Source organism: Zingiber officinale, chromosome 8B (genome assembly GCF_018446385.1).
Source record: "Zingiber officinale cultivar Zhangliang chromosome 8B, Zo_v1.1, whole genome shotgun sequence".
Classification (NCBI taxonomy): domain Eukaryota; kingdom Viridiplantae; phylum Streptophyta; class Magnoliopsida; order Zingiberales; family Zingiberaceae; genus Zingiber; species Zingiber officinale.
Window position 1 is genome coordinate 92,403,767 of NC_056001.1, and position 27,414 is coordinate 92,431,180.

Consider the following 27,414-nt stretch of genomic DNA (forward strand, 5'->3'; position numbering starts at 1 on the left):
AGTTCTTAATCGGACGGTTGTCCTGTATTTCGATCCACTATTGACGTCTCTCCGCCGCCGTAACTCCTATTTATTTATGATATTCTTCTTCTTCCTATAGCAACCAAATTGCTCTCTCTTTTCGCTGCTGCGGAGTGCGAGAAAAGAGGAAGAGGAGAAGAAGCGATGGCGATGGTAAGCTTGGCGAGGCGAAGGGCCAGAGATCTCTTCCGAACCGAAGCGGTGCGGCGAGCCTCCGTGTTCTGCCGGGGGTTCGCGGGCGCAGCGGGGGACGAGAACGACGTGGTGGTGATAGGCGGCGGCCCTGGTGGGTACGTGGCGGCGATCAAGGCCGCGCAGTTGGGTCTCAAAACGACGTGCATCGAGAAGAGGGGAAGCCTCGGAGGCACCTGCCTCAACGTTGGCTGCATCCCTTCAAAGGTAAAATTTTCCCCCTTTTTTGTTTTCTTTTTATGTTTTCTGTTGGATTTATCGCATTTGATTGGATTCTGGGTTTAATCTTTGGGTTTTTACTTCGGGTCATAGAATTGATACTTGGATAGCGGTAACTTGGCCTTACTATGGATTAGGTGAGCGGATTAGATCTGGTGTAGTCAATAGTAGCAGCAGACGAATTGGATTTGTTTTCTTTGTCTTTTGAGTTCCATTGGTTCCGGCATTCCCTCTATGCCTTTGCTCGTGATTAACTTTATGAACCTGTAAAGTCAAGATCTAAGACTAGGGAGTTGGAAAAAAAAAAACAAGGTTAATTACTAAATCTATCATGAACTTGTTAAGATTTTAACAAATTTATGACAAAATTTCACTTTTAACAAACATATCATATAATTTCAAATCTGTAACAAATCAATCAAAAAACTGTGATCAAATTTTTAATTAGTTCTTCTTTGATTATTTTCATGTTATATTATTAGCTTTTTATGAATTTAAAACTATTCAAGATACATCAAAATTTGTTTCGTTTTGTTTTGAATTAATATCTGTTGTGATGTGAAATTCTTAAAAATGCTTTTGTTCATTTTGTTTAGTCAGAAATATGGTAGATTTGATTTAAAAAATTTGAGGTGTGTAATGTTTAGATTGAAAACAAAAGTTCCGAATAGATTTGTTGAAACTTCAAAAGCTCATGATAAATTTATCAATTAATCCAGAATAATATGTGATGAGAAATGCCTCATCTCATTTCCTCCATTTTTTACAGCCTATTTCTGAATATATATGGGTTTGTTAGAATTGTATTATTTTGGCATTTGATATTGTACTTTTCTTTTATGAAGACACAATATTTATGAATAAATGACTGGAAGTTGGCAACATTCTCGAATAATACACTGAAGTTTGGTTTTTTACCAAAGCACGTCCAAAGTTATATTTTGTCCGATTTATGCACTTGTCCGTGTGGATGCCCCAACCATCTGATTTATCCTGCTTACTACCTTGTCATGCAATTTTTTCCCAAATAGTGCTTTTCATAATCAAAGCTCATGTCCTCCCAAAATTTCTCATTTTTCCTTTCTTCTCTAATGAGGGTTCTCAATGTCACATCACTCCTGTTTACCTTTTTTTTCTGATTATTATAGGATGATGAAATGTTTGTGTTTGGTTTTTGTAACTTTTGTTTGTTCTTGATGCACCTCTTCTATACTTCATTTTTCCTTGTAGCCCCTATATTTAATCCAAACATATATCTTGTTAATGGTGCACAATAGGTCATTTAGGTCAAAAAAAAAACACACACACACACACACATTGATTTCCTGATATGCGATGAAGCTCTTAATCCTTTTTAGTTCAAAATTAGCATAAAGGAGTTCTCCACAAAAACTTCTTGATGGCCCAAAAACATCAGATGAGTTTGTAAAGCACTTAAATGGCTTTCCTGGATTCTTACCAGCAAGAAATTTGACCATTAGAATTCAAAACGACCACTAAGTAGTTTGTGAGCTGATATGAACTCAAAATGTCCAGCATATTATAGACAAAAATCAAGCCTACATTTGCCATTGGCCACTATAAGCCCTTTTTGCTACAAAAAATAGCCTTCGTCAGATTTTATAGGATTGCTTGGAACCTTCACTCAGTGACAATGAAGAATGTAGAGATACAGTGTGGAAGGTTTCTCAACATGAAGGGAGGGAGGATGACCAAGAGAGTGATTGGAAACAAAGAGCGCTGCCTAGGCCAAATAAGAGTTTTGGAATATGAATTTGGGATTGTCGTACCTTTTCATATAAATGTTTACTTGTGCTAATGCAAAGATTTGGGTTTAAGCGGATAACCAGATGATTAGGTTTTATTGAACCAGTTTTGGGTGCGCTTGGGACTACTTGGACTGATAGAGGGGTAAAATGGGCATCCATGTTGACAGGTGTGCAAAATGGGCAAATACAAAGTCTGGGCTAGCATAGTTTTGAAAAACTCTTAACTTGTGTGCGACTTGGAAAATTTGTGGTGAAACCTTACCATTTATCACTCCGTTCAAGTTTCAATCGCTTCAAACTCGTGATCCAATTACCATGTACATTCTACGTGACCTCCATTGTCATCATTCATACTTCACAGCATGCCTGCCATGGTAAAAATGGAACTGATTCCTACAAACTGGTAGAGAAGACGAACATAATTGGGGAGTTGTAACTTCCAAATATGTTTTACTCCCCTGAAAACCATAGGGCAGCAGAGGAATGCATGATTGCAACCTGACTAGGCCAACTTAGATTTGCCAATTACTGCAGGTCCATTACTGAATAACCCATTTCAGGCTGCTTTTACTGAATAAAAGAACTTTCATTGACCATATCGACACCTTTTCCATAGGAACTAGCTTTTTCATCCTGATGATTTAGAAGAATTGTCATTCTTTTGTAATCCTACTTAGCTATTATCTTTATTAATTCAGGAACCATATTTGCATGTTAGGATTGGTGTCTTTCAAAGCAAGTTTTTAATTGTAGGGATAATTTGCTCTTGTGGAAGTTATTCCATGTCTGGTACTTGCACAATTCCTGCAAATCAAACAATGAAATATTTATTCCCTTCCATGAACCAAATTTATGAATACATATTCATATTCTATTCCTACACTATTTCATTTCAAAATGGCAACTATTCTATTTCGATATGATGAACAAATCTACTAGTTGAAATAAGATTATGTGCTTTAGACATGTATTAATAGTTGGATAGCTCCTATATAGAATAGAGCTTATTTGACTTACCCGTTTGTATTTATGCTAAAGAAAAACATTGTCATGCAAATGTAATAGCATTCTAGACATAAGTAGATATATGTATGTGGATTATTTTCATACTTGTCCAACCCCACCTAGTGGGATAAGTCTTGGATTTCATACTTGTAAGATACTTCTCACACTGTTGCAAAGCTCTTGCAACAGCTGGACTAACAGAAGTGTGATGATTTTAATGTCTTTAGTTTTAAGAATCAAGGATCCAACTCGAAGGTTGCTCCTTTCTTATATTGTTAAAGACTATCTAGGATTTTTTTACCTTTTACATTGGACTTAATATATATATTTTTTGTTTGCAGGCTCTCCTTCATTCCTCTCATATGTATCATGAAGCTAAGCATGCATTCCCAAGTCATGGTGTTAAGTTCGCTCAACTTGAAATTGACCTACCTGCCATGTTGGCACAAAAAGATAAAGCCGTCTCTGGTCTCACTCGAGGTATTGAAGGCCTCTTCAAGAAGAACAAGGTAAACTATGTCAAAGGTTCGGGCAAGTTCATTTCACCTTCAGAAGTCTCTGTTGACACCCTTGATGGAGGAAACACAGTTGTCAAAGGCAAAAACATCATCATTGCCACTGGTTCTGATGTCAAATCTCTCCCTGGAATTACTATTGATGAGAAAAAAATTGTTTCTTCCACTGGGGCTCTATCTTTGTCTGCCATCCCAAAGAAATTGGTGGTGATCGGTGCAGGCTACATTGGTTTGGAGATGGGATCAGTTTGGGGACGGCTTGGTTCTGAAATCACTGTTGTTGAGTTTGCACCTGATATAGTACCTTCGATGGATGGTGAGGTAAGGAAGCAGTTCCAGCGCATGCTTGAGAAGCAGAAAATGAAGTTCATGCTGAAGACGAAGGTTGTTGGGGTTGATACGTCAGGGGATGGGGTGAAGTTGATAGTGGAACCTGCAGCTGGAGGTGAACAGAGCACGCTCGAGGCAGATGTTGTTCTTGTGTCTGCTGGTCGAATCCCTTACACAGCAGGTCTTGGACTTGAGACAATTGGTGTGCAAACCGATAAGGCAGGAAGGATCACAGTTGACAAGCATTTCAAGACCAATGCGCCCGGAGTATATGCCATTGGTGATGTTATACCAGGTCCTATGCTCGCCCACAAGGCAGAAGAAGATGGAGTTGCATGCGTAGAGTTCATCGCTGGTAAGGAAGGTCATGTCGACTATGACATGGTTCCAGGAGTGGTGTACACTCATCCTGAGGTGGCTTCAGTCGGCAAGACAGAGGAGCAAGTGAAGTCCCTCGGGGTGGCATACCGAGTTGGCAAGTTCCCATTCATGGCCAACAGCCGTGCAAAGGCTATCGACGATGCGGATGGGTTAGTTAAGATACTAGCCGAGAAAGAGACCGACAAGATTCTCGGCGTCCACATTATGTCACCTAATGCAGGGGAGCTCATCCATGAAGCTGTCCTGGCCCTCCAATATGGAGCCTCAAGCGAAGACATTGCTAGAACATGCCATGCGCACCCGACAATGAGCGAGGCTGTGAAGGAAGCTGCAATGGCAACCTATGACAAGCCCATTCACATATAACCAGCTGCTACTTGCCAGATTATGATCCTTGCAAGCCTTTGAAATAATTTATCGACTTTGGGCAGAAAAATACATTTGAATTTGTATTGCTTGAGGCTCTTAGATTATTTGTTCATGCTTCATAGTTTCTGTTGTTTACTGCAATTGGGACATGCCCTTGGAGAACTTATATTTAAAAGCCAGTGGACAATGCTGGTGCCTGCTTTGCAATGGGTGATATTTTCCCTCATCATACCATACTGCCTTCAATCTAGAGCCATAATTTTTGATCCCATATTCTTTCATACGGAAATCAAAACAAATATCCGAGGTGTAGATATAATTCTCCTTTCACTCCATTTGTTTTATTTTCCTTTTGCCTCAAAAATGGGTGTGACCACTGTCCGAACCTATCAATTTCGTAATTACTAAATTTTGTCTGTAGTTTCATGTCATTTTGGCTGTATTTTTTTGGCAGTATCTGTGATTTTTAGAATCCATAGATCTGGTCCATCAACACGCCGGGTCAATTTTGTATTCCCACATTTTTCCCTGATGTAACCCATCATTTAACTCGCTTTCCATTGAATTATAGACAATCATTTAGCTCCCTTAATTCAATTTTCTAGGGTTTTTCTTCGAATGCGATGAAGAATTTAATATATATGATCTGAATATTCGATTAAATATTTTTAAAATTCATTAATTATTTTTTATTGATACTAGCAGTTGATTATGTATATGCTTAATCTATTTTTTAATTATATATATTTTTAATATGATATCAATTAAATGATGATAGATGAAAAGAAAAAAAAACTTATTAGCATAGAAGATATTTGATCTCTTAATAGGTATACATAAATATGTGGATGGATATTTGATATATGATGAATATAAGGATGAAAGATATGAAATTTGATCCGAACTCGATCCTTTGTCATTCCTGTTGAAACCCCAAGATTATTTTTGGTGTGATCAACCAAGTTAGGTTAGATCTTGTTATGTTTTGATCCATGTGTCTAAGTGTGCAGGAGTTTAGTGTTGATACAGTCTGACCTGGCTGTTGTTTTGATGTTGACACTGATTTAAGTTTGTATCAGATGTTAATTGAACTGATCAAGGGTGATCAGGTGGAAGGAAAAAGTCCAAGTTGGAAACTTGGCACGCGAAGTCGGAGAGGGCTCGGTAGCTCGTTCTCCTGACTAGGTCAGAGGGGGCTAGGTAGCTCGCTCTCTGGACCTGACTAGGTCAGAGAGGGCTCGGTAGCTCGTTCTCTGGACCTGACTAGGACGGAGAGGGCTCGGTAGCTCGTTCTCCTGACTAGGTCAGAGAGGGCTAGGTAGCTCGCTCTCTGGACCTGACTAGGTCAGAGAGGGCTCGGTAGCTCGTTTTCTGGACCTGATGGAGTCGGAGAGGGCTCGGTAGTTCGTTCTCCTGACTAGGTCAGAGAGGGCTAGGTAGCTCGCTCTCTGGACCTGACTAGGTCAGAGAGGGCTCGGTAGCTCGTTCTCTGGACCTGATGGACTCGGAGAGGGCACGGTAGCTCGTTCTCCGGATTAGGTTAGAGAGGGACCTAAGTGGACATTCCATAGCACATTTGATCGGTCGGTAGACCGATCCAGTGACACATGAATCAGTGGATCGGTCGGCAGACCGATCCAGTGAAACTGAGTTCCATGGATCGGTCTGATGACCGATCAGATGACACTCAGTAGCACACTGAGTGAAATCTGATCGGTCTGCAGACCGATCAGAAAACACTCAGTAGCACACTGAGTGCAATCTGATCGGTCAGGGAGACCGATCAGGAGAAGAGCCTGCAGAAGAGAGAAAGGGGTGGATCGGTCTGTGGACCGATCCACACTCAATCTGATCGGTCCCTGCGACCGATCAGAATGGCCTCAGACCAATCAGGCTCGATCGGTCCAAGGCACTGTGATCGGTCTGGTGACCGATCCACACACTCTGATTTGTTCGCTGTATCAGCGATTCCTTCACTGCTTTTGATATACCTCATTCATTTATGTGATATAATCCTCTGTGCTGTTAGCTTTTGAGTTTGCAGGTTAACAGGTATCATTCCAAGCCTAATTTCAAATTAAGTTCATAAGAGGAATGCGACAAATGGTCTTTCTGCTGGTTTCGATGGTGCATTTCGGGCATCAGCGGATCTTTGTGATCCGTTGCGATCCGCTTGACTCACGGGATTGGTTCGAGCTCGAAGACGCGCGATGATGATATCATTAGTGTGAGTTCAGAGAACCAGGTAAGGAGGAAGAGGGATTGGCTGCAGCGCTGATTTGCGCAGTTTTTGACCAGATCGGTGACAGCAGAGATCAGGTTTGAGAAGCAGTAAAAACAGCGAGAGGAGAGAATAGAACGATAACAAGAAAGCTTGAAAGAAAAGTCTGTGCTGTTGTGCGAAGTTCTTGAGCTCTCGGGTGAACTGCGATCTCTGTTCTGCTACTGATCCTCGCGTGGTTGTAAGCATTTTTATTCTCCTTTGCCACCGAGCTTCTGTAAGTCTCGTGCTTTAACTTAGATATTTCTTGAGACGTTGTGGGGAGGTTACTCCACCGAGAATGAGGATTTGTAGCCGGAAGTTATCCGGGGTGCGATCTACCGAAGATCAAGGAGTCGTCCACCTTACGGACACGCCGAGGAGTAGGGGCAAGTTATCCCCGAACCTCGTAAATCCTAGTGTTAGTGTGTTTGTGTTTTTCTTTCCTTTAGTTGTCTAATTCCGCTGTGCTAACAATTATCTGTGTAGAAGTTTTGTTTAAGTTTTTCAAGGGGCTATTCACCCCCCCCCTCTAGCCATCTAAGATCCCAACAAGTGGTATCAGAGCAAGGGGCTCTTTGATTTGGATTAACACCCAAAAGAGCAAACAAGGATGGCTATGAAGGAAGGCTTTAGCACAAATCGACCACCCTACTTTGAAGGAGCAGATTTTCAATATTGGAAGGGCCGCATGGAGTATTACCTCAAGACCGACATTGCCATGTGGTTCTCAGTCAAGGAAGGTTTCACACCACCAAAGGATGAAGAAGGTAAGGAACTCAATTCGTCAAGGTGGTCTACCGAACAACTCCGCAAAGCACAAGCCGATGCCAAGGCTATGGTCACCTTGCAATGTGGAATCGCCAAGGACCAACTCGTCAAGGTAGGTCCGTTCTCGAGTGCAAGAGACCTATGGAACAAACTCATCGAGCTCCAAGAGGGAACTCGAGATTCTCGGATTGCCAAGAGGGACCTATTCTTGAATCAACTCCAAAATCTAAATATGAAGGACAATGAAACGGTAAGTGAGCTTCATGGGAGATTCAAGGAGATCATCAACGGTCTACACTCAGTGGACGAACGAGTGGAGAATCGCGATCTCGTAAGGTATGCTCTAAAAGCTTTTCCTAGGAATGCCTTGTGGTCATCTATGGTAGATGCCTACAAGGTATCCAAGGATCTTTCCATTGTTAAATTAGATGAATTTTTCTGTGAGATGGAACTTCATGAGCTTGCTAACAAAGGTCAAAAAGAGAAGGGTATTGCTTTATTTGCAGGACCAAAGAGCAAGGAGGGAAGAAGGAAGAAGGAAAAGAAGAAGGAAAAGGAGATTTCCTCATCCACCTCTTCCTCCGAATCCGATGATGAAAGTGGATCATCATCAAGTGAGATGGCGAACTTCGTAAGAAGGATTATGAGAAGAAGCCGAAGATACAAAGGAAAAGGTAAAACTAATGATCAAAATTTTGATAAATCTAATGTTATATGTTATGAGTGTAGCAAGAAAGGACACATTCGGAGCGAGTGTCCGAAGTTAAAGAGGAAGGAGGAACGAACCAAAAAGAAGGAGGAAAGAGGCAAGAAGAAGAAGACTCTCAAGGCCACTTGGGATGAGTCCTCATCAAGCTCATCGGAGGAAGAAGAGAAGATGGAAAAGAGCACACGACAATTAGCACTCATGGCAAGGGAGGTTTCGGACTCCGAAAGTGAGGGAGATTCGAGCGACGCTTCAACCGCGGCTTCATCATCGTCGGATGATGAAGAGGTAACCTCTTCTCATATAGAAAAGTGTTATAAGACTATCACTCACTTATCTACATTGCTTAAAAAGTCAAAAACAGAAAATAAAGTGTTAAAAGAAGAAGTAAAAACCTTAAGGACCCTTAGGGAAGATGAGGTCGATGACCTACATCTAGAAGTCCTTGAGGATGAGAACAAGGCGTTAAAGGGTGAGGTTGAGAAACTCAAGAAAATGCTTGAGAAATTCTCAACTAGCTCTAAGACTCTAGACATGATTCTAAATGCCCAAAGGGCAGTCTACAACAAGGCCGGGCTAGGGTATCAACCCAAGGAGTCGAGTTTCATTTCTCTAATGTCTAGAACTCAAAATAGTAGATCACATGTTTCTAGGGCTCATGGAACTAGGAAAGGTATGACCAAGACATGGGTTCCTAGGTCTTTTGTTGTAGAAGCATTAGGTCCCAAGATTTGGGTACCTAAAACCTCTATCTTCCGTGTCTTGTAGGCATTGGTCGAGGGGGAGCATCTATCAACTTGGTTTGTTGATAGTGGATGCTCCAAGCACATGACCGGGGACAAATCACTGTTTACAACCATTCAAAACAAAAGTAGAGGTAATGTGTCTTTTGGTAATAATGGTAGCCTTAAGGTTGTAGGAGTTGGAGACATTCATATATCCGAATGTCTCCATATCAAGAATGTCCTTCTAGTCAAGGGGATGACTTTTAATCTCCTAAGTGTCAGTCAATTGTGTGATACGGGTTACACAATTGAATTTCATTCAAGTCAATGTTTGGTTAAACACATTGACACACTTGACACGGTACTAGTAGGCACAAGGGTTGATAATATTTATCAAGTATCGTTTAAAAGTGCTACTAATGCTTTGATTAAGTGTTTCATGTCGAAAGAAGAAGAGTCTTGGCTATGGCATAGAAGGTTGGCACATGTAAACATGAAGAACATCCGGAAGTTGGCCAACCAAGGATTAGTGCGAGACTTACCCAGCATCAAGTACCAAAAGAACAAACTATGTGATGCATGTCAAATGGGTAAGCAAACAAAAGCATCTCATAAAGGTAAAAGCACTGTGAGTACATCTACTGCCTTAGACTTATTACATATGGATTTATTTGATTGTAACAATGTTATTTCATTGAATGGTAGTAGATATTGTTTAGTAATTATTGATGATTTTACTAGATATACATGGACTTTCTTTTTGAAAACTAAGGATCAAACCATAGATATTTTTATTTCCTTTTGTAGAAGAACTGAAAATGAAAAATCGACAACAATTAAAACCATTAGAAGTGATCATGGTGGTGAATTTCAAAATCATAGGTTTTTAGAATTTTGTCAAGCAAAAGGGTATAGACATGAGTTCTCAACTCCAAGGACCCCACAGCAAAATGGGGTTGTGGAGAGAAAGAACCGAGTCTTACAAGAGGCTGCACGAAGCATGCTCAATGAGTACTCACTACCGAGTTACTTGTGGGCTGAAGCTGTGAATACAGCTTGCTATGTGCAAAACCGAATCCTGATACATAGGTTTTTAGGAAAGACTCCCCATGAACTTTGGTTTGGGAAACCACCTACAATTAAACATCTTAGGGTGTTTGGTTGTAAGGTGTTTATTTTGAACACCAAGGACCATCTTGGAAAATTTTCGCCCAAGGCTGATGAAGGGATACTGGTCGGGTACTCGCTCACCAGCAAAGCCTATCGGGTCTACAACAATAGGACTAAATTGATTGAGGAGTCCTCTGATGTAGCTTTTGAAGAAATCCCTAACTCAAATGATCAATCAAGGGATGTCGGAGAAATTCAATTTGAACTTAGAAGGCTAAGTTTGAATGATCAAAACATAGAAAGAGTCGAAATTGACTCTGATGGTGATGAGCAAAGGCAACAAAGAATTCAATCTGACTCTTTGCCTGATATTGAGTCCTTGCCTGTGCCTAGTGAGACCATTCATGAGGCACCACCAACACCAAGACAATCTAGGATAGCCACTAGTCATCCCCAAGACCAAATTGTGGGAGACATCCACCAAGGGGTTAGGACTAGGTCATTCTTTAGAAATGAGTCTAATGAAGTCGCATTGATTTCAGAGATTGAACCAAAATTAGTTGATGAGGCATTGCGCGATCCTGATTGGATCATAGCTATGCAAGATGAGTTAGGTCAATTTGAAAGGAGCCAAGTATGAGACTTAGTTCCTAGACCTAAGAAGACCACCATTATTGGAACTAAATGGATCTTCAAAAATAAGTTAAATCAAAATGGAGAAGTTGTAAGAAACAAGGTAAGACTTGTAGCCAAGGGCTATAGTCAAGTCGAAGGTCTCGATTATGATGAGACTTATGCTCCCGTGGCCCGATTAGAGTCCATTCGTTTAATGCTAGCTTTTGCTGCACATAGAGGTTTCAAGCTCTATCAAATGGACGTTAAATCAGCCTTCTTAAATGGTTTCATTAAAGAAGAAGTCTATGTTGAACAACCACCGGGATTTGTGAATACCGAAGCTCCAAACCACGTGTACAAGCTCAAGAAAGCACTTTATGGGCTTAAGCAAGCACCACGAGCTTGGTACGAAAGGTTGTCAACATATTTACTAGAAAAGGGATTTGTGAGAGGCCAAATAGACCCAACACTATTTCTGCGTAGAGATGGTGAAAACATTTTTGTAGCCCAAGTGTATGTCGATGACATAATTTGTGGATCAAATAACAAGGGCTATTTGAATGAATTTATTTCTCACATGGAAAGTGAGTTTGAGATGAGTCTAGTAGGAGAATTGACATTCTTCCTTGGACTTGAAATCAAACAAACTCGAGATGGAATTTATGTCCATCAGACGAAATACACTCAAGAGATGCTCAAAAAATTCAAAATGAGTGACTCTAAGGAAATAACCACTCCAATGGCGACAAGCACTCGCCTTGACAATGATGAGAGTGGGAAACCAGTTGATCTAACGCAATATAGAAGCATGATCGGTAGTCTTCTATATCTCACAGCTAGTCGACCGGACATACTTTTTGTTGTGGGTATGTGCGCTAGATATCAAGTTTGTGCCAAGGAATCTCATTTAACTGCAGTTAAGAGAATTCTGAGATATCTCAAAGGCACAATGAGAGTAGGACTGTGGTACCCTTGTACGGAGTCTTTTGATTTGATAGGCTATACCGATTCCGATTATGCTGGATGAAAATTGGATCGGAAAAGTACTAGTGGGGGTTGCCAATTTTTAGGTTCATCATTGGTCAGTTGGTCAAGTCGGAAGCAACATTGTGTTGCTCTCTCCACGACCGAGGCTGAATACATTGCCATGGGAGAGAGTGTATCACAATTGTTGTGGATGATTCACACTCTAGAAGATTATGGACTCTCGTATAAAGGAGTGCAAGTGTTGTGTGACAACATTAGCACAATAAACCTAACGAAAAATCCAGTCCATCACTCAAGGACCAAATACATTGAAGTGCGTCATCACTTCATTAGAGATCACGTAGCTAGGGGAGACATTGCACTCACATATGTTGAGTCAAAGTCAAACCTAGCCGACATTTTCACCAAACCCCTCCCGGAAAATGAATTTAGTCACTTAAGGAGGGAGTTGGGGATGTGTTTGGCTCAATAAGTCCTTTTGACCACATCATGATCACTAAGGACCATTGAAATGACAAGAGAAATTGGGAAAATAATTTAGATTACTTGGGAACATCTCACACAAACTATAAGGTTTAACAAAATATTTTTGTTTGCTAGAAATGGGGTGAGATGCTAGGATCAACCAAATTATTCAAAATGTATCATGCATCCCTTGAATAATTAGGTTGAAGAGATATAGATTGAGTATGGGGAAGACCTTTACACAATTCATGTGTGATTGGTTCCTAGATCTTACTCATATATTCCAACCAAGGAATCTTAGTTGGATCTATGTCTAGAAATTCTCTAACCTTGTTGTGTTGATTGATACCATTGCTTGATACCTTCCTGTTTGAATTTAGGACAAGTTGGTGAAAAAAAATTATTTTGACAAACTTGGAACTACTCATAACAAGGAGATATTTTGAACCGATAGCCTGAGTACTTGTTTCACTATAAATCATAGTTTCAACAAACAAGCAAACAAAGTAAACTTATTCAGCACATCTGTTATGATGTGTCTGAAAAAGTTTCAAGCCCCAAATAATTCCAAACCATTAGAGCTCATCATTAGAAAATATTCATTGGTATCACTGAATATATTCTGTGGGCTCTCCGGATCCTAGGTTCTGAACTTGGAAGCTGTTAAACCAAAATTTCAGAGCTTTTGATAAGAATTTCAGAGGCTGAAATCGCTGACTATCAGACACTGATCGGTCCAGGGACCGATCAGGATGATATCTGATCGGTCTCTACGACCGATCAGGGGCGTATGCTCAGTTACTGATCGACCTCTGATCGGTCCAGGGACCGATCAGGAGGCTCCCTGATCGGTCTCCACGACCGATCAGGAGGATATGGCACGCGAGGCTCCCTGATCGGTCTCAACGACCGATCCGGGAATTCCCTGACCGATCAGGAAACGTCCTGATCGGTCAGGATTTCTCCTGATCGGACAGCCGTCCGATCTTCTGACCCTCTTTTAACTTCTCCCCATCCCTCGCTCTCTCATTTCACGCCGAAACCCTAGCCGAACCCCTCCTCAGTCCCGACTCTTCTCTTCATCCTCTCCGAAAACCTCAAATGGCGCCCAGGTAACTCTCCTTCTTCCCGAGATTTGTTCATTCTTAGCATTTTAGCTTCTTTTCACAGTTTCTCTATGTGTGTTGTCTCGGTTCTCTCTGTGTGGCTCCCGTGGACTCCCATTTGCCCCGACCGTGTCCAAATCTTTATCTATTTAGGAAGAAAGCAGCCGGTGAGGGTTCTTCTAAGTCCCCAGCTGAGAAATCCAAGTCCCATGCACCCTCCCGACCTCAACCATCCTCTTCTTCAAGGTTCCCGAACCAACAATTTGAACAGGCCTTTCAACAGAGGACTTTCAAGCTGTTTCCATGTCGATCTGTAGATCGAAAATTCATGGATGAGTTTTGTCCCACTATAACCGAGACCCTAGCCTACTATAAACTTGATTCTTTAGTCTACTTAGAGAGGGATATCAACTATGACTTAGTTTCAGAATTTTACAACAATCTTCAGCAGATCGGTATTGGTGCTTATAGGACCAGAGTTACCAAGAGAACTGTTGATTTCTCCATTGTAGAATTCTTTGAGTATCTGGGTTGTCGGAAGTCTTCAGGGGATCCTTTTTCTCTGTATCCTGATTTACCGGACCCACTACCTCCTCCTTTTGATGTGTCACCTGATACCATTTATGAGTATTTCTTTGGACATCCTAGACCAGATGGACTGGATGAGTTGGATGTCGAGTTTCCCACTTTTGCGGCCCTGAGGCTATCTCCTCCTGACTATATCCTGTTTAAGATAGTCACCAATTGTCTTCTTCCGATCACATCCAAACCTCTGGCAGAGATCCGATCATACCACTGCCTGATGCTCTATGGCTTGCGTCGCCGTCTTGATTTTGATATCATGGCGAGCATCTATTGTTCGATCATCTCTTATTCTCAGCCTAGCAGCTCCACCATTTATATGCCTTATGGGCATATAATTACAGATTGGTTCGAGACCCTTCAGATAGATGTGTCTAAGGGTAGGATAGTGAAGATGGTTAGACAGGACTGCAGACTTGGGAAACGAGCATTTTCCAAGTCCGGTATCTTGGGGGAGAATGGGACGGTTCGGTGGAAGGATGGGAGAGTTCTGGGAGAGCTACCACGGGCACTTCCTCGACAGGCTGCTGCTCCTCCTCCTCCTGTTGCTGGTGAGGCCGACCCTGACCTGCGGTGGCAGATTGCGGAGCTGGAGAGCCGTTTCGATCGGCACGATGAGCTATAGGCAGCTGAGCTCCATGGACTGCGCGTACGCATCGACCAACGCTATGATCATCTCCGCAGTCAGCAGCTGGTGACGCAGCAGCTGCTTCTGGGCTGGATGGCCAACTACCCACCTCCGCAGCGTTACTATGGTCATCCACCTTTGGGCTCCAGCATACCTCCTCAGGGTTACGAGCCTCCTGCAGATGATGATGATGCTCCTCATGTTGAGGACGTTGATTGATACAGTCTGTGTGTCACCTTGTCTGTCTGTATTTTTGTATGCTATTTGATGGATATCTTTATCTGACCTGATACTTATGCTACTCATATATTATGCTACTCTTATATTTTTGCTATTCATTTGTTCATTTCTTGCTTTTACTTATGCTTCAGTTCATATTAATATGCTGTTCCTATGCCATGATTTGATTGTATCTTATGTCTTTCTTATTGTCATATTGTGACCTTAGAGGGAACTCTAGGTCAGTTAAGAGAAGGCAGTATGGGTTAAGGGGGAGCCTTTTGAGTTTTTGTCACCTCATTTGCACCTTTTCGGTGTTTGACAAAGGGGGAGAGGATACCTAAGTTTAGAAATGTATGAAAGCTTGATTTTAGGGGAGAGGATAACGGGAAGGATCTTGATTCCCGTCATTGACTTGGTGGTGTATCCACCTTGGGGGAGGATCTTGATTCCCCTAAAATTATGAAAATAAGAATATCTCTGATCTAAACTTAAATCGTGTTGTCAAACAACAAAAAGGAGGAGATTGTTGATACAGTCTGACCTGGCTGTTGTTTTGATGTTGACACTAATTTAAGTTTGTATCAGATGTTAATTGAACTGATCAAGGGTGATCAGGTGGAAGGAAAAAGTCCAAGTTGGAAACTTGGCACGCGAAGTCGGAGAGGGCTCGGTAGCTCGTTCTCCTGACTAGGTCAGAGAGGGCTAGGTAGCTCGCTCTCTGGACCTGACTAGGTCAGAGAGGGCTCGGTAGCTCGTTCTCTGGACCTGACTAGGTCGGAGAGGGCTCGGTAGCTCGTTCTCCTGACTAGGTCAGAGAGGGCTAGGTAGCTCGCTCTCTAGACCTGACTAGGTCAGAGAGGGCTCGGTAGCTCGTTCTCTGGACCTGATGGAGTCGGAGAGGGCTCGGTAGTTCGTTCTCCTGACTAGGTCAGAGAGGGCTAGGTAGCTCACTCTCTGGACCTGACTAGGTCAGAGAGGGCTCGGTAGCTCGTTCTCTGGACCTGATGGACTCGGAGAGGGCACGGTAGCTCGTTCTCCGGATTAGGTCAGAGAGGGACCTAAGTGGACATTCCATGGCACATTGGATCGGTCGGTAGACCGATCCAGTGACACATGATTTAGTGGATCGGTCGGCAGACCGATCCAGTGAAACTGAGTTCCATGGATCGATCTGATGACCGATCAGATGACACTCAGTAGCACACTGAGTGAAATCTGATCGGTCTGCAGACCGATCAGAAAACACTCAGTAGCACACTGAGTGCAATCTGATCGGTCAGGGAGACCGATCAGGAGAAGAGTCTGCAGAAGAGAAAAAGGGGTGGATCGGTCTGTGGACCGATCCACACTCAATCTGATCGGTCCCTGCGACCGATCAGGCTGTTGCCTGATCGGTCCAAGGCACTGTGATCGGTCTGGTGACCGATCCACACACTCTGATTTGTTCGCTGTATCAGCGATTCCTTCACTGCTTTTGATATACCTCATTCATTTATGTGATATAATCCTCTGTGCTGTTAGCTTTTGAGTTTGCAGGTTAACAGGTATCATTCCAAGCCTAATTTCAAATTAAGTTCATAAGAGGAATGCGACAAATGGTCTTTCTGCTGGTTTCAGCGGCGCATGGTGCATTTCAGGCATCAACGGATACTGCTGTGATCTGGCTGCGATCTGCTTGACTCCTGGGGATTGGTTCGAGCTCAGAAGACGCCAGTGATGACTGTGATATCATTGGTGTGAGTTCAGAGAACCAGGTAAGGAGGAAGAGGGATTGGTTGCAGTGCTGATTTGCGCAGTTTTGGACCAGATCGGTGACTGCAGAGATCAGGTTTGAGAAGCAGTAAAAACAGCGAGAGGAGAGAATAGAACGATAACAAGAAAGCTTGAAAGAAAAGTGTGTGCTGTTGTGCGAAGTTCTTGAGCTCTCGGGTGAACTACGATCTCTGTTCTACTACTGATCCTCGCGTGGTTGTAAGCATTTTTATTCTCCTTTGCCACCGAGCTTCTGTAAGTCTCGTGCTTTAACTTAGATATTTCTTGAGACGTTGTGGGGAGGTTACTCCACCGAGAAGGAGGATTTGTAGCCGGAAGTTATCCGGGGTGCGATCTACCGAAGATCAAGGAGTCGTCCACCTTACGGACACGCCGAGGAGTAGGGGCAAGTTATCCCCGAACCTCGTAAATCCTAGTGTTAGTGTGCTTGTGTTTTTCTTTCCTTTAGTTGTCTAATTCCGCTGTGCTAACAATTATCTGTGTAGAAGTTTTGTTTAAGTTTTTCAAGGGGCTATTCACCCCCCCTCTAGGCATCTAAGATCCCAACATTTAGGAGCATAGGAAGTCGAGCGGAAGACACGGCTAGCAAGAAGGACGACACGGGAGAGAGCTGACGAGCTCGGTGTGTCTGAGGGACGAGGTGCCGCGGAAGAGTACACCAGTGGACGAGAAGAACGTACGCAACATTCGAGGAACGAGAAACCGGGGAGGAAGGCTGCTCGAGGAGGAGGTCGGAAATTGGGTTTGGGTGAGCCCTATTTCAGTTAACCGCAATCACTCAGGCGATCGGAGCAACGAAAAAGTGAAAGAAGCTGATGAAGACTGCCAGAGGCACCCTCAACAAGGGTTGAAGGCGCCTCCGAGGCGCGCCCGCATCTCCGCCACCTTCAAGCTGATGACGCCCTCCATAAGCATGGAGGGTGCCCTGCATAAGCATAGAAGGCGCCCTCCATGAGTATGAAAGACACTTTCGACCAGTCAAAATAGTTGTTCACAGTGGATAAAGTCTTATCCACTTCACCTTGCTGGAGACGCCCTCCAAGCCCTTTGGAAGCGCCCTCAAGCTACGGATAAGATTTTTCAACGGCTATAAAAAAGACCCCTGGACCTAGGAAATAAGTAACAACTTGAGTATTCACTTTCCTAGTCTTTTATGAACTTTTATTGTGTGTAAAAGGCTTCTCCGCCTTTAGTGAAGGAGATTATTAGTGAGCTTTCTACTGCTTTAGATTAATAACCATTTAGGTTGTAACCAAGTAATTCTTGGCGTTTTACTTATTTTATTTAAGTTGTTATTTCTGTTTAATTTTATTTGCTATTGTTGCTAACCTGAGTTGAAAAATTGAAAAGGTATTTGTTTTAGTGTTTCAGGCAACTCAACCCTCTCCAACCGGCATACCCGGTCCAACAAGTGGTATTATAACCTAACAGCTTCAAGAGGACTAACCACCGAACGAAGCAAACGAGATGGTCGGACCAAACATCTGCCCACCAAAATTCGAGGGAGAATTCGCGAGCTGAAAAAAGAAAATGGAGGTATTCTTTAAAACCGACTTTGAATTATTTTTAATAATGAAATTTGGTTTTGAAGCACCTGAGGGTAAGGAAAAGTATCAATGGACGAAGAAGGAACAAACCGACTTCGTGACAAACGACAAAGCAGAGTTTCATCTGCTAAGCGTTCTACCGTGACAAGAAGTCAACCAGATCGGTGCTTACGAGTCTGCAAAGGAGCTCTGGGAAAAATTCTTAGAACTACACGAAGGAACCTCGGAGGCGAAACTTGTAAGACGAGACTTACTTCGCAACCAAATCACCAACCTTCGATTAAAAGAAGACGAAACTGTTGCACACCTTCACTTGCGGATTAAGGAGCTCATCACCGGATTTTCAAATCTCGAAGAAAAGGTAACTTACCGAGATTCGCTAAGGTATGCACTTAACGCATTCCCTAGAAATAAGGAATGAGCATCATTAGTAGATGTCTATTATATCTCTAAGGATCTAGAGTCTGTTACCTTAGAAGAGTTATTTTCAACATTTGAAATCCATGAAACGAGATGTGCAGATTCAAAGAAGGAGCCAAAGCACAACATTGCTCTTAAGGCAAAGATGGACGAACAAGATTCAGAATCCTCTCTCGACGACAATGAAACGATAATGATGGTAAGACGGTTTAAGAAATTATTTAAAACTAGAAAATCTAACCATCTGTAGGGTAGAAAGAAAAGGATAATCAGATGCTACCGCTGCAATGAAGAAGGACATGTAAAAGACAACTACCCTAAATTGAAGAAAAAAGACAAAGGCAAAGATAAGAAGCTCGTCCAAACAAACAAACACAAGACTCTTAAAGCGACGCGGGAGGAAACGTCGTCCGAATTAGAAGTCGAAGCCTTTGTCGGACTTGTGTTGATAGTAAGTCATCAAGAAGACGAACACGAAGCAAGCTCGTCCGAAATGAGCATCGAGAGCATCGATGAAGGGGGAGCCTCAACAGAAGAAAGCAGCAGTTCAGAGAGAGCTACAGACAACGAGATCGATAAGATAAGTCAGGTACGATCTCTTCCACCTATTAAGTTGTTTAAATTTGTTAAATTATTAACTAAAGATTGTTGCAAACTAGATAAAGAAAATAAAGAATTAAAATTAATTCTAGCTAAATCTTGCTTATTAGAATATTTTGAAAAATTAAAATTAATTCTAGCTAAATCTTGCTTATTAGAATATTTTGAAAAATTAAAATTAGAAAACGATAAATTAAAGACACAAGTAGAAAACTTGAAAAAACCATACATGTTCAATTATTCAAACTCAGAATTTTAAAAGACTAAGCTAGTATCTTAGATTTCACAGAGGTCAAATTAGAAAAGTTTCAAAAAGTTATGTACCCCCAAATTTCTAACTAATCCAGTAAGAAGGAACCTATATTGGGTTCCTAAAGAATATTTGAATTAAAATTTTCCGTTAGGCTTTTAGAAAGTAAAATTAAATGTTTTAAATTCTTTAAAAGGATTTGTCTAGAAGTAGTTGATGATTCAATAACCAAGAAGAGCTAGTGTCTCGCCACAGTCTGGAAGCAAATTACTGAATTAAATATTTAATTGACAAACTGATAAGCATGCAATAATTAATTAAAATAATGCTTTCAATATGTGGCAATTGTTTGAAAACTTCATAACTTAAATTTTTTTTTTCAAAACTTAAAATATTGACATTGTTTTTTTTTAATAATAAAATTATTTTTAAAGTTTACCAAAATTATTTTGAAAACTTGATAAGTTTTTCCTTTTTAAAAAACCTACATTTTTTTTCTTTACCCTTAGATTTTTTTATCCCAATTTTTTATATGATCAAAGGGAGAGAAGAAAATGTTAAGTCTAGGGGAGGTAGTGGTTAAATTTAAATTTAAAAATCTTTTTGCACTTTATTACATATTTATAATTTTATTATCTTTACTTGGTATTGTAATTTTATTATCTTTACTTGATGGTTGATTTACCCTAATTTAACTTCGGTTGCTCATATCAAAAAAGAGGGAGATTATTGGAATCCCAAGGTTATTTTTTGTGTGATTAATCAAGTTAGGTTAGGTTCCGTTATGTTATGATCCCTGTATCTAAGTGTGCAGAAGCTTAGGAGCACAGGAAGTCGATCGGAAAATGCGACTAGCGAGAAGGACGGCACGGGAGAGAGCCGACGGGCTCGGTGCGTCTGAAGAACGAGGTGCCGCAGGAAAGTACACCGGTGGACGAGAAGAATGTACGCGACGTTCGAGGGACGAAAAGCCGGGGAGGAAGGGTGCTTGAGGAGAAGACCAGAAATTGGGTTCGAGCGAGCTCTATTTCAGTTGGTCGCAATTACCCAAGCGATCGGAGTAGCGGAAGAGCGAAAGAAGCTGATGAAGTCTGCCAGAGGCGCCCTTGAAGGTGCATCCGAGGCACACCCACATCTCCGCCACCTTCAGGCGGAAGGCGCCCTCCATAAGCATGGAAGACACCTTCGTCCAGTCAAAATAGTTGTTCACAGTGGATAAAGTCTTATCCACTGCGCTTCGCTGGAGACACCCTCCAAGCCCTTTGGAGGAGCCCTCAAGTTATGGATAAGATTTTTCAGGGGCTATAAAATGACGCCTGGACCTAGGAAATAAGTAACAACTTGGGTATTCACTTTTCTAGTCTTTTCTGAACTTTCATTGTGTGTAAAAGGTTTCTCCACCTTCAGTGAAGAAGATTTTTAGTGAGCTTTCTACTATATTAGATTAGCAACCATTTAGATTGTAATCAAATAATTCTTGACCTTTTATTGATTTTATTTAAGTTATTATTTCTGTTTAATTTTATTTACTATTATTGTTAACCTAAGTTGAAGGATTAAGAAGATGTTTATTTTAATGTTTCAAATAACTCAATCATCTTCAGTCGGCCAATCCGGTCCAATAATTCCTACGTCCATGGTGTTCATACTATTGTGATACTGGATCATTACATTAGAAATTGTTTGTGTTTCCGGATTTATTCAATGGACGAATCAATTGGAAAGCTTACTCTGAAGCACGAGGATTCAATTCTCTATCTTCAAAATTAATTGGATAGAAAATATGAATAATTAGATTTTTTTTTTTTTTAAAAAACGATCATTTAAGTAAGGACTTCCTTTAATATTATGAAGAAAAGAATAAGGGGAAATGCCAACCCTACCACGTGCTGACGTCATCCGGCTTAGTGAACCAATCGATCGTCCATCTCGGAACCAAATTATCTATGTGTTTTATTCATATAATTCGGTGCCATGACATGAATAATCATGCCGAGTTCAAACCACACAGTCCGAACTACCAGTTTTCCATTCCTCCTCATTCCGCACGCCAATATAAATCAGGGCCGAAGGATTTCCGATCGCAAGCTCGAATCGGAGGCCACGGGTTCAGATTCACCGATCCATGGCCTTCTCCTCCGTCCACTGGTACGCTCTGCTCTGCTTCGGCTTCCTCGGCGCCGCGCTAGTGGCCTCCCTCGCCGCCATCCTCGCCGGCGAGCGGAGCCGCAAGGGGCGGGCGGGCTCCGTGTACCGCAGCTTGCTGCCCTCCGCGGGCGGAGACGGCGGCGGCGGCCGCACCGGAGAAGAAGAAGGAGCGGATGGAGTATCGGGGTGCGAGCTGTGGCTGAGCCGGTGGCGGGGGGTGCACCCCGCCGCCCTCCTCGCGGTGAGGCTGGCCGCGGCCGCCGCCATGATCGGCGTCCTGATTTGGGATCTGCTCACTTACGACTGGAGCATCATGCTGTATTACACCGAGTAGGTAACCCTACCCAATTTTGGCATATCTGGTTCTAAAATTCCAGTTCTTTCGGTGATTCAGTTCCTTCTTTCGTCGATTTTATACAAGCATTTCGTTCTTATTTGGGGAAGTTTTTTTTTCTTTTTTCATTTTTCTTTTAAAAAAAAACTGCCTGTTCATGAAGTCTTGATGCCTCCTAATTTAATTACTTCATGAACTGGGTAACCTGGGAGAAGCAAAGCATCATATCATACTTTATTTCAAATTTTGATTTTCTTTTATAATCAGTTGCTTCTTCTATGGATTTTTTTTTTCCTGAGAAATGAAAATGTATAAGTTTTTGATCTTTGAGTTGTGATAATGCTTGCAAGAACTATAAAATTAAATCTATGGAAAGTTCCTCTTTTTCTTTTTTTTTTTCAGTTCTTTCTTTAGCTTGATCTTTTTGGGAAAGGGAGTAAATGCCAAAAAAAATATAATGGTTGGTGTCCCTTCGCTATGTTTCTACTGCTTGATTGCGAGTTGGTAGTCGATCTAATTACAAATCTTGTGCTCAGTTTTATATTCTTGTTGATGAATAGATTTTCTAAATTTATGTTGAAATAAAATTTGAATTATGAGAATATTAAATTGTAGCGAAAGGTGTGCTTGTTCGTCTCCCGATTATATGAAGAGAGGTAAATTACAAAATTAATTTATAGTCGATCATCAAATAACTAAATGATGGAAAAACTTTTTTCCCTAAAAAATATATAGGGTCCTTATCCCTTATCTTATTATAACAAATCTATCACTTTCTAATTAGGAGAATATTAAAGATTAGTGTTAGATAAGGTAAATATTATAATATTTGTTGAAAAATTAAAAATAAATAAAAATTTAAGAATGGTAATATCTCATTGCATGGAGTCATTTTAGGTCTATTTTTATTTTTGAAGGTAAAAGTAATAGAGGAAGAAAATAATAAAAAAATATCATAATGTCACAAATATTTATTATTATTATTTTATTTTTTTAAAAAAATTATCTTTATTTTTAACGTTACTATTATTGTAGTTATGAATCCATAACTATTATACTAAGAACCTCTGATTAATATTAATAAATTAATTATATTGTATAATTGTAGTTCATAGTTCTTGTAATATATATTATACAACACTTCAACTTTGATCAATATTAATAACACTATATTATAATCAAGGGCGGATCCGGTGGGGGGTGGCAACGACGGTCGCCCTCCCTTACCGACGGTGAAACCCTTAGTATTATGGGGTTCGACCGGTAGAGATGAAGGATATCGTCCCTTATTTATCATGTTCTATCCCTTCATACTTGAATTCCTGAATCCGTCACTAATTATAATTCATAATTCTTGTAATATAGATATCACTAGTTAACATTATGTTAAAATAACATTTCAACTCTAATCAACATTAATAACAATTAATATAGTAGTAATTAATTATAATTCTTAGTTCTTGTAATATAGACACTTGATCTCTAATCAAAACTAATAATATTAATTAGGTCTATATTATGTTATAATAGTTATGAATTGTAACATAGATAATTTATTTTTAATTAATATTAATCAACATTATATTATATGACTACTAGATTATAACTGATAATTATGTTATTATAGTAACTATTAAATCCTAGTTGTTATAATATGTTATGAGATGGTAGCTAATATAATTGTACAGTAATTATGATATTGTAGTTATTATAATAATGTTAAAAATACACTCACGGGTTGGCGGGCGAAAAGGATGGGAAAATGAAGAGGGATACATTTAAAATTTTTTAATAATAATAATAATAATATTATTATTATTATGAAAATAATAAAGAAGTGAATTCCACCTAAAAAGTTACTCGAGGATTGGCATCCACGTCATCGAGTACATCAACGGTCTGCCGTGAGGGAACACTCGGGGGCCGCGTCGGTGAAGGAAACAACAGTAAACAGCTGGGTCGTGCAATTGGAGAAAAAGGAATGGGACCCATTTAATGAAGATGCGTCAGTCGTTTCGGCGGGTTGTCTCCCCGTCGCGTCGCGCCTTTGTCCATGGGGGCCGGCGGCGCGGTGGACGGGTAGAGCAAGGCCTAGGCTGCGGGGGCAAGTGCCCATCAGTGCCGCGGTAATGGCCGTCCCTGCCGCCGCGTCGGTGGCCGTGATCTCGTCAACCTGCGCAGAACCCCTCAGATCCTCCGATCTCTTGTTCTCGTGATGGAAGAAGGCCAGTGCCTTCTGGCTCCTAGGGCTTTGAGTTATTGCCCTATCGATCTTGTGTTTGTTGTCGTACCTTTGCCTTCTATTTCTACTCGCAGTAAGTCTCTTTTCATTTGGATTGTCATTGGCATGACATGATCAGATTTTTGCTAAAACAAACAGTTTTTCTCTTGATTCTTTTTTATTCGATCGAACAAAAATGGATTTATTAGATTTCGGGGAAAATTTCTGCAAAAATAAAATTAGATTCCATGGTTGTTGCACATTAAGTCCATAGGTTTGCTATTCCTGATATTAGGTTCGGGTCGCTGGTCATGAGCTGATTAAATTTATCGAAGTATTGCATTAAATTGCTCCTAGAGTTTATATTTTCACTTGGTAAATGTATTGTTATTGTGAAAGAAATTTATGACAAGTCTACATTTTGTTGTTATATTCTAAACCAGCTACTGACCATTTAAAATTTGTGTCTGCAGGTGGACATTTTTGTTAGTGATCATCTATTTCCTGGTATCTTCCATCTCCTTTTTTTGGACTTTTATTTTATTCCACTAAAGTATTTTATCAAATCTTTGCGATTGTATTCTATGTGCACTGTTTGCTAACCTAGTCATTTGCTCATATCATTTTATTTATTTATGTCTTTTTTTTTGAACTTGCATCTGATTTGGCATATCCTCTGTTTGTCATATGGCCTGCTCATTTATGTGCAATTTTTCATGCTTACAGATTGCTAGTGTGATATCTGCTCATGGCTGTTGGATGTATGGAAAGTGTGCCACTGAAAATGACGAGGTGAATGCATTCCTTAAAGGAGATGTTGCAGTAGATATACCAGTAACGTTGTATGGAACAGATAGAAACAAAAATGTCAGTAAATCACATAGCTACTATGAGCAAGGCTATTATCAACAAAAAACTGGATTCATGGGTTACCTTATGCTAATTGCTTATCAGGTAAACTTCTAAATCGCTTGAAGCTACAACAAAGAACTAAAAAACTTCTCTATACTATTTAATATTCTTTCTATCTCCATTTTGGTTTTTCAAACTATTTCATTATGTTCATTTTAGGAACTTGTTTCATTCTTCAAAAAAGTCTAATGATATATAAGAACTGATAACTAGTTTAATTTTCTGTTAGTTATCTTCTTGAATTTTATAAATGAGGTTGTTCCATTCACTTGAGCAGACTAGTGCAGGTGCTGTTGTATTGACAGACTTCGTGTTCTGGGCCCTTCTAGTACCACTTCTTTCTGTTGAACATTTCAAACTAGACTTGGTGAGTGCTCTCTACATGAACTAAATTGTGATCATTGATGTTTTATCTTGTTTCATTTGCAAGATATGTGGGCATTATAATAGGTTCTGATTCCTGAATACATACTTTAATCATTTCAAACCTTGTGTCATGTTGGTTTAACTTTTAACTTAACAGTACATGTTATATATATATATATATATATATATATATATTTATTTATTTTTTTTTTTTGCAAGAGAAAATATTTTATCTGTATGCTACATTTTTGAAAAGCATGAACTAAAGAATATTGATGTTAATTGCTCCATGTCCATATATTTAATCTCTTGAATCTTTCTTTACAGAGACACCAGATTTAAGGTCAAATCTGTAATTTAAATGAGTTTCTAAGTGTTACACTGTGATGAAGATAAAACTTGTAGCATTGTGAACTTAGTCACAAATCAATCCTACCCCAAAAGAAATAAGCACAAGAGAAGAAACAAGTTAAGAGTGAGAACCATACACTTTTATGCTTTTCTTGAGCATTAAATGGATTTGTATTCCAGTGTCTCATATTTTTTTAAGGTTATTTGTTGTTAGGTTACTATGATTTGTTATGCATGTTTTTCTTGCCAGCTCATGGGGTGTATGCATACACTAAACTTGGTGTTTCTTCTCCTTGATACTGCTCTAAACAGTCTTGTAAGTTTCCCGCACACCAGATACAAATCCCTTAAAAGCGTAATGCTATGTATTCAATAATTAACAAGTAATGTGTTTTATCTGCAGCCTTTTCCATGGTTTCGAATGGCATATTTTACCCTTTGGAGTTGTATCTATGTAATCTTCCAGTGGGTCCTGCACGCTTGTGGATTTTCATGGTGGGTGTGTTATTTTTCTGTTACATTGCACCAACATTTACCTATTAAAACTACAAGTACGATGGTAATATCCTTACAGTACTAGTTGTAGATATATAATACATAAAAATCTCCACTGCTTTACGGTATGATTTCTGGTAAGCATTGTATGCATCAAGAATTCGTCACTCGTATTTCTACTTAGTACTTGCATTTGGTCACAAACATAATAAATGTCAGTTGCCAAGCAAAATGAATGGTTGGGCTTAGTAGCTATAGTCAAACTATGTGAAGAAACTAGTGGAAGTTTCATAGTTAGTTCGTGTAACTTATTCTAGATATAACTTATTATTGTCATCATTGAGCTAATCTTTAGAAAGATGTAAATAATCTGCTTTCTGATTTAAGTCGATGCTAACACACAAGTTTCTCAGGTGGCCTTACCCTTTTCTTAAGCTCTCAACTCCTTGGGCTCCCCTATGGTTAGTATCAGAATCTTGTTTTCTCTACCATTTGTCAGGACAAGATTCTTACAACCACACTAATATCGCAGGTATTTTTGCTTGGCTCTTGTCCACATCCCCTGTTATGGTATGTACTCATTATTAGTGAGTTCGAAAAACTCAATTCTTTCCCAGATTTTTTCACATGCTTATAGAAGACCTTGAGGTTTAGAATTATACATACACATATATGTATATCTGATTTTTGTGGGTGTAAACTGCTGAACAAAGGATACAACACCTTGGAATTATTATGTTAGTGATTATTTGACATGAATTTGTGTTAATCTATCTTTGAAGGTTAAACTTTATCTTATTCTCAAGTTGTCTCTGTGTTGGTGTGAATGAATTAAAAAATGGTGAAATTTTTGGTGAAGTGAAGGTACACAAACCTATTCTCAAGTTTTTTTTTTACATATTTAGCATCAAAATTTATATATTCAACCAAGCCTTGGATCTAAGTGTCGCATGCAAATATTTCAAATTCAATAAGGTTAATGCTGCAAGTAAATGTAGTCACCCAATGGCATATGTACT

The 27,414-nt window shown here is 40.2% G+C and overlaps 2 protein-coding genes across 3 annotated transcripts; both read left to right on the plus strand.

The window, feature by feature from the left end:
• The first annotated feature begins 90 nt into the window (after positions 1-90).
• Positions 91-5,030, plus strand: LOC122015401 (dihydrolipoyl dehydrogenase 1, mitochondrial-like). Its single transcript, XM_042572269.1, has 2 exons — positions 91-420; positions 3,548-5,030. The coding sequence occupies exons 1-2, from the start codon at positions 166-168 to the stop codon at positions 4,796-4,798; spliced, it is 1,506 nt and encodes a 501-aa protein (XP_042428203.1). The 5' UTR covers positions 91-165; the 3' UTR covers positions 4,799-5,030.
• A 16,512-nt stretch (positions 5,031-21,542) lies between these two features.
• LOC122016922 lies at positions 21,543-27,154 on the plus strand. 2 transcript variants are annotated; one of them, XM_042574357.1, is made up of 8 exons: positions 21,544-22,046; positions 24,745-24,778; positions 24,998-25,225; positions 25,461-25,550; positions 26,151-26,216; positions 26,304-26,395; positions 26,809-26,856; positions 26,928-27,154. In XM_042574357.1, exons 1-8 carry the CDS (start codon positions 21,694-21,696, stop codon positions 27,040-27,042), a joined length of 1,026 nt encoding a protein of 341 aa, XP_042430291.1. In that variant the 5' UTR covers positions 21,544-21,693; the 3' UTR covers positions 27,043-27,154. The 2 variants fall into 2 exon arrangements, 1 of the variants encoding a protein (XP_042430291.1); XR_006121223.1 differs by lacking the exons at positions 26,809-26,856; positions 26,928-27,154 and adding an exon at positions 25,877-26,024 and having other exon boundaries at positions 21,543-22,046; positions 26,304-26,379.
• Positions 27,155-27,414: the final 260 nt, after the last annotated feature.